The sequence below is a fragment of the Acomys russatus genome, chromosome 3 (assembly GCF_903995435.1).
Source record: "Acomys russatus chromosome 3, mAcoRus1.1, whole genome shotgun sequence".
NCBI lineage: Eukaryota > Metazoa > Chordata > Mammalia > Rodentia > Muridae > Acomys > Acomys russatus.
This window is the reverse complement of record NC_067139.1, coordinates 41,958,850-41,968,693: the sequence shown is the minus strand read 5'-3', so window position 1 is coordinate 41,968,693 and position 9,844 is coordinate 41,958,850. Positions and strand designations below refer to the sequence as shown.

General features: G+C 47.4%; 1 protein-coding gene across 1 annotated transcript in view; it reads left to right on the top strand.

The window, feature by feature from the left end:
- Positions 1 to 530: 530 nt before the first annotated feature.
- Golm1 (golgi membrane protein 1) overlaps positions 531 to 9,844 on the top strand; it is a 29,954-nt gene continuing 20,640 nt past the window's right edge. The window contains exons 1-2 of the mRNA XM_051172786.1: positions 531 to 680; positions 2,003 to 2,182. Of these exons, the coding sequence (XP_051028743.1) occupies positions 552 to 680; positions 2,003 to 2,182 (309 nt within the window). The 5' untranslated portion in view covers positions 531 to 551. The remainder of the gene's footprint in view (positions 681 to 2,002; positions 2,183 to 9,844) is intronic.

The window sequence follows — 9,844 nt, the reverse complement described above, 5'->3', positions numbered from 1 at the left end:
GGGTTCAAAGCCAGCCTGAGCTATAGAGTGAGACCCTGTCCTTTTTTTGTTTGTTTTTTGTTTTGTTTTTGTTTTTGTTTTGAGACAGGGTTTCTCTGTGTAGCCTTGGCTGTCCTGGACTCCCTTTGTAGACCAAGCTGGCCTCAAACTCACATCGATTCACCTGCCACTGCCTCTGCCTCCTGAGTGCTGGGATTAAACACGTGTGCCACCATGCCCGGCCAGCCGAGACCTTGTCTTAAACAAACAAAATTATCTTTTTTGGTTTTTTGAGACAGGACTTTTCAGTGTAGCCTTGGCTGTTCTGGACTCACTTTGTAGACCGCTCTGGCCTCAAGCTCAAAGAGATCTCCTGCCTCTGCCTCCCAAGTGTTAGGATTAAAGGCGTGTGCCACCACTGCCCCACTGAAATTATCTTTTAACCATCTGGCTAGAGCTTTAAAACCCAGTAAGGCCGGTCAGTGCAGACCCACAGCCTTTTTCATGGGGTGCCAGTCTTAGTGTGGAAATGTGTGTGTTTTTATTTGCAGCTTCTCGGCACTGGCTCAAGGATGGTGGGATTAGGAAATGGGCGTCGCAGCATGAAGTCTCCGCCCCTCCTCCTGGCTGCCCTGGTGGCCTGCACCATTGTGCTTGGCTTCAACTACTGGATTGCAAGTTCCAGAAGCGTCGAACTCCAGGTATCTTATTTATTTAGAGTGTATGGATTCCATAAATGTGTAAAGAAGCTGGGTGATAGTGCCGTGGGCTCCCTGTTTACCGTCAGCCAATACCTTGGGTTCTGGCAGCCCACAGCAATGGCATTTTAGGTCTCCACACCAATCCCATTTGGTCCCTCCCCTTAGCCCAGAATTGCATACTCTGTGACTACTGAGTTGCGGTTTATATCTCACTCTGGTTCCCTGTTGAGCATTGGGGGAGGACTGGAACATGGGCCAGCAGAGGTGAACTGGACACTGTCCGTTCCTGTCCTTCAGTCCACTGGAGAAACCAAATGTGGGTGATAGTTCTAGGTCTCCACGTATCATAGCCAATTATGAGTGAGGCCATCCTGTCCTGCTGGGTTTTTGTTGTTGTTTTTGTTGTTTATTTTGCTTTGATTTTTGTCAGCTTGACACAAAGTTTTCTGTGAAGAGGGAACCACAGTTGAGAAAATACTTCCGTGATATTGGCCTGTAGGCAGGCCTGGGGGAGGGGGGCGTTGCTTAGTGATTTGACACGAGTGGGCCTCTCCAATGTGGGGTGGTGCAGATGTTGATAGGAGGGAGCATGCCACCCTTGGGTAGGTAGGCCTCAGTCGCACAGAAGGAAAGCAGGCTGAGCAAGCCAAGAGGAGCAAGCCAGTAAGCAGGGCCCTCCAAGACCTCTGCTTCCTTCCTGTCTCCAGCTTCCTGCCCTGTTTGAGCTCCGGCCTTAGCTTCCCTCAAAGATGGCTGTCATCAGGATCAAATTAACCCTTTCCATCCAGGTTACTTTGGTCATGGTGTTTGTCATAGCAATAGAAACCCTAACTAACCGGGCATGGTGGCTCACGCCTTTAATCCCAGCACTCAGGAGGCAGATGCAGGTGGATCACTGTGAGTTCGAGGCCAGGCTGGTCTATAAAGTGAGTTCAGGACAGCCAAAGCTATACAGAGAAACCCTGTCTCAAAAACTCCCCAAAAAACAAAAAACCCTAACTAAGACACATACTAAACTGTGATGGAGGAGTCTCTCCTTGACCGATGTGGGCTCTTCAGAGGCCTCCGGAAAGACATGACCGATGTCTTTGCTCTGCCCAGTGTAGCCCTGCAGAGGTCTGCTCATCCCTCCCCTGGAATGTCTAGGTCATTGGCTGCCTCTGTCAAGTGTCTAAGTCAAGGATTTTTAGCAAGTCCCCTCTCCTTGTGTCCTCATCTTCCACCTCTGCCCATCTCCCTTGCTGTGTCCTTTATGAGGCTGTAAGCTTTGGTCGCTATCTCTGCTGGTGTCATGGACCCTCAGGGTTGTGGTTCCCTTGTAGACACGCATCGTAGAGCTGGAAGGCCGAGTCCGCAGGGCAGCCGCAGAGAGAGGAGCCGTGGAGCTAAAGAAGACCGAGTTCCAGGGCGAGCTGCAGAAGCAGCGCGAGCAGCTCGACAGGATCCAGGCTAGCCACGTCTTCCAGATGGAGAACGTCAACAAGTTACATCAGGACGAGAAGGTGAGGCCCGCTGTCCCCCACTGCCCTTCTCTGACTGACACTTCTACCTCTCCGTATTCTGGGTGTAGATTTATATCATTGTATGGAAGGGTGAGCATGCTGGTACAGCTTCGGGCACCATCCCCCAAGTGATTTCGCGGTTCCAGTTGAAATGTTTGCAGGGTTATAGCGGGGAATGAGCCAAGCGAGGAAGGATGCGCTCTTCCTTCTGTTGGCATTGGCCTCCTCTCTTTTTTATCAGCCCATGTCACATACTTGCCACAGACACTATTGTTGTGCATTTAGAGCTCACACACAGATTAGAAGCAGCCTATAAACCAAGGAGACTATTAAACATACATGGCAAAAGTTAGTCTCCATAGATCTGAAAAATACCACCATAACAGAAACCAAAAGACAGACACCCTCAAAGACTTCTGAATGAAAGGTATAAATACAGAATTGAAAGACAAGAAAACAAAAGGAAGCAAAGGAAAAGACTAATGGAAATTAAATATGAAGTTTACTTTTAGGCAATCAAACAAGCATTACACAGAGGGAAGGCTTTGCTCTCTAGCACCATCAGCAAAGAGAGACTTGGCACCTGGATGGTAAATGTCAAAACTGCACTGAAACACCTAAGCCCTCTCCTCTTTCTGAGGGTTATCTGACTAAACTCTCTTTGTTTATGGTGGAAGCCATTACTGTTTTCCAGTCCAAAGTACATCAAAGCCACAGCCACTCCCTGTTCTGCTGGTTGGCTCTACATAGCACGCCCTCCCTGGCCACGGTAGCTTTGTTGGAAGGAGGCTGTGTCCACAGGTTCTTATGTTCCATGACGCACACCTGAGAGAAACAGCTTCATGGAGGACACTGTTCATGACAGACTCTGTCTGTGGAGGATTCTGCTCTCCCCTGGTGCTATGGCAGGCAGGAGGCAGATGGTGCCCCGCCCCCTTTTGTTCCATCCCAGCCCCTAGCCTGCGGCATAGTACGCCACATGCAGTGTGGTCTTCCCCTCTTAGTCTGTGTAGAAACATGCCATGCCCCCAGTTACACCAGTGGCCTAGGCGGCCCTCAGTCTAATGAGTCAGCAGCCAAGATTTGACGTCACGTCATGCTGAGCCTTTCCGCCTTTCACAGGGTTCTTGCCCCTCCTCTCCTCACATATCTAGATGGAACCCAGGACCTCTCACCTGCTAAGAAGCTCCCTGCCATACTTTTAAAAAATGCTTTTAAGTTTTGGAACAGGGCTTGCCTAAGTTGCCCAGGCTGGCCTTGAACTCAGTGTTTCTGCCTCAGCACCCTTTGTTGCAGATCTCAGGGTGAGATCTAGGCCCTGGTGGCCCCTCTGGGGCACGCTTTTCCCTTGCTTTCCTTCTGTGCAGACAGGGTTCCTTTGCTGGTCCACATGAAGGCAGGGTTGCTGAGAAGCCCTCTGGCCTCAACAGATCACTCACGTGGCTGGATGGCAGGGACATGCAGGTGGCATGGTTCCTTCTGCCTTTTCACCAAAGACACAGCACACTGCTTCTTGCTTCCTGCTTCTGGAGACTGTGATCTGCTGGCTAGGTCTGTATGACAGGAATGCAGTTATTCATCCATAGGTGACCAGGTCAGGCATCCAGGCCAGCTCCTCCATGTCTCCCGTGGGTCTTTTGACAGTGTTGCTAAGGAGCAGTGCCCAGCTGTAGAAGAATGTTAATTCAGAACATGGCTATTCTGGCAAGATCACATCCAAAGAACCTTCTAGGTCTGTGTCATCCAGCTGGAATACAACTATACCTTTAATCCAGGTGATAGAGGCAAACAGATCTGAGTTCAAGGCTAGCCTGCTATAGAGCAAGTATCAGGTAAAGAAAAGCTTAGGTCCAGGCGTGGTGGTACATGCCTTTAATTCCAAACAAAGGTAAAGGTAGTTTGTAGAAGGAAGGATCCATGTTTGAAAGTGATGTCTAATTGAGTGGCAGAAAAGGTGTCGAATCAGAGAAGATTTGACAGAATAGGATATGGCCAACTCACAAGAAGAGAGAGAAAAGGGAAGGGAAGCTACTTAAGAGACAGTTTTTCAGAGAGAGGAGGCAGTTTTATCAGGACAGTAACAGAGAGATGGGTTGCAGAGAGAGAACTCAGAGAAGAAGCCAGAAGATTAGAGCAGATTGTTGAGTTAGTTTTAGGCCAAGCAGAGCAATTCTCTGCCGAGAGAGAAGCCAGATTAAATAAGTCAGCTGGAGGCAGGCGGTGTTGGCACACACTTTTAATTCTAGCACTTAGGAGGCAGAAGTAGGCAGATCTAAGTGAGTTTGAGGCCAGCCTGGTCTACAGAGTGATTCCGGGACAGCCAAAGCTACATAGAGAAACCCTGTCTTGAGAAGGAAAAAAAAAAAAAGTCAGCTAGGGAAAGAGTTTACACCAGAACAGCTGAGTTGAACCAGCTGAGCTCAGAAAGGACAAGAAAGGGTGAGCTTATCAAGCATTAAGTGTCAGAGGCTGAAAACATTCTAGGCGTAGGTTAGATTTTACAGAGTCTAGAAGCTTCCATAACAAGGCCTAGGCTAGCAGAAGGAGGCAATAAGCCTCCAGGACAATTGAACCAGGTGAATAAAAGTTTTTTTATTCCCAGCTTTCATACCCAGCGGTCGAGTTTTCTTAAAGGTAGATAGCTGTGAGGCATTGTGAGACTGTTGAATGCTCCAAAGGTGGCTAAAGGGGCCAGCAGGTGGAATTAATTTTAACTAATTGAAATCAATTTGTCAAATATGGTCAGTGGCTGCAATGTTGGCTGGCATAAGTACAGATGATTGATTGATTGATAAGGAAGCTGGCTTGACCTGAAGTTTTGGGAGGCGTGTTCCTTGGACAAGTAGACCCCTGGGTGGTCGCAGGAAGCACTTGCTTCCCTTCCTTTCTCTGTGAGGGTCACACATATGGCTGGGTACCCCACATAAAAAACTCTGATATCTGAAGTTGTGCTACATTCTGAACCGTTTTCAGCACCTGATTCAAACAGCTGTGGCTTTGGGGGCATTTTGGATGCCATATTTTCAGTGGGGTGTGCTGAGTGAGTAAAGTTTGTGTAAATGTGTTAAAATCTGAAAAGCTTTGCTCCTGAAATACAATGGTCCCAAGGATTTGCCCAGAGAGAGAGTGGGTAGTGGAAGGTGAGACACCCTTGGCCAGCGCCTGCTCCCCGAGAGTCTCACAGCTTGTTGCTTGCTGTCCAGCTGCCAGGTGATCGGTTGGTACCTCAGATTTGCTGTTGTTTATGCCCGTTGTGGGGTCTGAACTGAACCTGAGAGCTCATGGGGGAAAATGTAAAGATAACACATTTCGCGTACCAGGGCTCAAAGACTATATAATACATAAAAGAGTGCCACACACTCCTGGGTCCCCACACAGTTCCTCTAGGTTCTTAGGTCACTTCTATGCAGCTGACCCAGAGGCTACAGTTTGAGACCAACTGTTCTGTGGCATCATGGCTAAAACTAGATAATCAGGCTCTGCTTTCTCAGCATTTTGACTTTTTCTAACTGGATGGGTTTGTTGTTTGTTGGTTTTGGGTTTTTCTTTTTAATTATTTGGTTTTTTGTTTCTGAGGCAGGGTTTCGCTATGTAGCCCTTAGCTGTCTTAGAACTAGCTTTGTAGCTGGGCGTGGTGGCGCACGCCTTTAATCCCAGCACTCGGGAGGCAGAGGCAGGCGGATTGCTGTGAGTTCGAGGCCAGCCTGGTCTACAAAGTGAGTCCAGGATGGCCAAGGCTACACAGAGAGACCCTGTCTCGAAAAACCAAAAAAAAAAAAAAAAGAACTAGCTTTGTAGACTAAGCTGTCCTCGAACTCAGAGATTCACCTGCCTCTGTCTCCTGAGTGCTAGGATCCAAGGTGTGCGTCACCACTGCCCAGCTCTAAGTGAATGATTTAAAAGTAAAAGCTAGAGACAAGGCAGGTAGATTTCTGAGTCCGAGGTCAGCCTAGTCTACAGAGTGAGTTCCAGGACAGTTGGCTACACAGAGAAACCCTGTCCAGTTGGATGGATTAAAAGTCAGTATGATAAGAGATATGATTCCTTTAAATGAATTGACAAAAATGTTGAACCAAACTATGTTTTACAGATTTACTTATTTTATGTGTATGAGTTTTTCCTGCATGTAAGTGCTCCAGGTATGTACCTAGTATTCACAGAGGCCAAGAAAGGGCACTAGATCCCTTGGAGCTGGAGTTACAGATGACTGTGGGCTGCCATGTGGGTGCTGGGAACTAAACCCAGGTCTTCTGCAAGAGCAGCAACTGCTCTTAGTTGATGAGCCGTCTCCCCAGCTCCTGAAGTAAACTATATTGGAAGTGGTGGAAACTACATCAGCTTGGAACTGTACTGCTCACCATTAGGCCTTTCACCCAGGTTTCTGCCTTGCCCAGAGCTTAAATAGGGTTTGGTCTTGGGGTTCATAGCACTGAAGCCAACTTGCTCAGGAGCCCTTCATATGGACATGGTGTTGAGCAAGCATGAGGTACACTTCAGAAGCTCAGCATCTGTCCAACAGTACCCAATAGGAACCTCACAGTTTGGGCTCCATCCAGATGTTACACATTTAGAGATAGAACCTCTGTCTCGCAGGCCACCTGAGAACTCTGTGTCCTACTGCCTCTGCTTCCTAAATGATGGGGTTGTAGGTTGTTAATCGCCATCATTTTTGAGCCAAATTTGAACCAAGCTTTATTAAATACTGACCAGGACAATGGTCACTGGCCAGGTCCATCCCTGGGCTTCCCAGAATATGGCTGCAAATCACATTAGTCTGGCGCTTATAAGGGCAAAACCCCCAGGGCTAAGTCTTTCCTGACTTCGTACAACTAGGGTGAGCATACCTCCCGTCTACACGTGATCCAACATATGCTGTGTGGTTGGAACAATCAACCTCATTTACAGAAGTGAAAACACAGGGCTTGTTACCTTACAGGAACAATATTTCCCAGCATTCCAGGAAGTTATCTGTCCTTGGACAAGTGGGACTTACAGGTTAAAGGCATTTTTGTTTTATAGCTCTCTTAAGCACAGTAATTTCTTTTCTTTTTTCTTTTTTTCCGAGAAAGAGTCTCCCTGTGTTAGCCTTGGCTGTCCTGGACTCGCTTTGTAGACCAGGCTGGCCTCAAACTCACAGTGATGGCCTGCCTATGCCTCCTGAATGCTAGGATTACAGGCATGCGCCACCACACCCAGCTAAGCACAGTAATTAAAACTTAAATCTTAACTTTAGCCCTTACAAAGTACCATGCCTGGCACCCATATACTATTTTATTAAAGGTCATAGTGAATTGTATGTATAGTTGGGCTGTGTCTGTCCTTCCCAGTCTCTTGTCTTCTCTCTCTCCTGCCTCTAAAGCTGGTGCTGTGAGCTTGAATGTTTAGCCTTCCAGCTTATGGCGCTAACTTCCACCCTTTCACAAGCAACGCATTTTTATGTCTATTTTTCAGGTATTTGCTTGGGTCCTGCATTGCTCTGCTTGTAGTCAGTTTCCCTTGAGTTCCTTGTCAGGTTCACATCTAGATCATTCCTTAAAGCGGCCGCACCCTCCTTAAGTCGATGTTTGTCCAGGCACACCCCACTAACGTGACCTTCCGTCTGCCTGGTTTCTCTCTGTTGACAGTGGCTGCAGTGAGCTGCTCTGCCCCGCTTCCTGGGCTCTTGGAGTTTTTAATGCTTGTGGAGTTTCCCCGAGTACAGTGCGAGTCCATTATTGAGCTGTGACAGGAATTTAATACATTCTGCCCACACCCAGGAAGTGAAAAATAGTTGAGTGTTAAATTTGTTTAGTGAAGCCATTCCTTCAGTTTATGAAAAAACTGAATGTATGTATAAATGTTTGTGCTGACACCCAAGGTGAGCTTGCCCTTGTAAATTACGGCTAAAGGAACCTGGAAGATTCGAGGAGAAATCCAGAAGCTGACTTGCTGGATCACACAGGAAGCCGATTTTTGTAAGCTTTGCTTTGTTCTGTTCTTCTGAGTGTCTTGTCTGCTTGTACATTATGTGCAGCACTGGTGCGACTGGTGTCCACAGAGGTCAAAGGTGTCGGATCTACTGGAACTGGGGTTCGGATGTTGTGAGCCAGCACGGGGGTGTGGGAATAGAACCGTGGGTCTTGTGTGAGAGCAGCGGGTGCTCTTAGCTGTGGGGCCTATTCTCCAGCCCTAGGCACCTGTTTTGATGAGCTGTCGTGTTGCCTCCAGTGTGACCTCTGCATTGAATCAGCTGGCCCTTAGTTTCCGTTGGTGACATCTTACTCTTCTCGCTGACCCGCTTTGAGTAGAGCTGTGTGCCTGACCATTTCAGATACTCCACGTGTTAACTGGCACTTAATGGAAGCCCGAGTGTGTGGTTCCTGAGTGAGTGGAAGCCTTTGGCCCTGTGTTCTAGATAGCTTCGATTCAGTTTTGAAGGAAGATGAGCTTTTCTCAGATATTTGGACAATAATAATGTTTAGATACAGAAGGTTTTTGTTTGTTTGTTTTTGGTTTTTTGAGACAGGATTTCTCTGGGTAGCCTTGGCTGTCCTAGACTCTCTCTGTAGACCAGGCTGGCCTTGAACTCACAGTGATCTGCCTGCCTCTGCCTCCCGAGTGCTGGGATTAAAGGTGTGCGCCACCACCGCCCAGCTAGATGCAGAAGTCTCTTCCCAAATGAGCTGTGTGGTTAATGCAGAAGTTGGCACACAGAGCAGCATAAGGCAGAGAGTTTAAGAGGGAGTGTGAAGGGTGGGACAAATTCTAGCTGGCAGGTTGGGTAGTTTGTTGAGAGATAATGGCTGGCATCACGGGCAGCCCTGGCTAGTTCTTCCTCCCACGATCGATGGATTGTCCCTACATTGCCGTCACTCACAGAGAAAGGTCCCCGTCTTGAGAACTTGAGACAAATCCCAGACGCTGTGTGATTTTTTTTTTTTTTTTTTTAATAATACTGGTTGACTGTCGTTTTTCTAAAAACTGCTCAAGACTAGACCTGTTTCTAGGTTTGGATGTTGAAATTTACATCTATGTATGTTTACATAGACTTTCCTGGTTGAACACCACTAAACTGAAAATCTGAAAGCCTCCAAAACTCAAAATCTATTGAACGGTAGATTTTTGCCATATAAGCAAATAAATAAATAAATAAATATACTATTATGGGCTAGAGAGATGGCTCAGCGGTTAAGAGCACTGGCTGCTCTTCCAGAGGACCTGGGTTCAGTTCCCTGTACCCACATGGCAGCTCACAACTGTCTGTAACTCCAGTTCAAAAGGATCTGACACCCTTACATCAATACACATAAAAATAAGTAAGTAAGTAGAGGTGTGTATTTGGAATGATGGTCCATGCTTGTCTATTGCCCCAGCAACTGGGGATCACTTGAGCACAGGAGTTCGAAGCCAGTCGGGGATTATAGGAGTACACGAGAGCCTGGCTTGTCACGTGGCTGCTGGGACCAGAATTCTGGTCTTTGTAAATGCACAGCAAGTCTTCTGAACTGCTAACCATCTCTCCAGCCTCATGTTTCAGGCAGTCTGACCTGGAATTTACTATATGGCCCAGGGTGCTCTCAAACTCAACAGCAGGCTTCCTGCCTCCAGTTCCCAAGTACTAAGATTACAGGCATAAACTATCACTCCTAGCTCAGTAGTTCCCGTTAATAGCCGCAGATATAT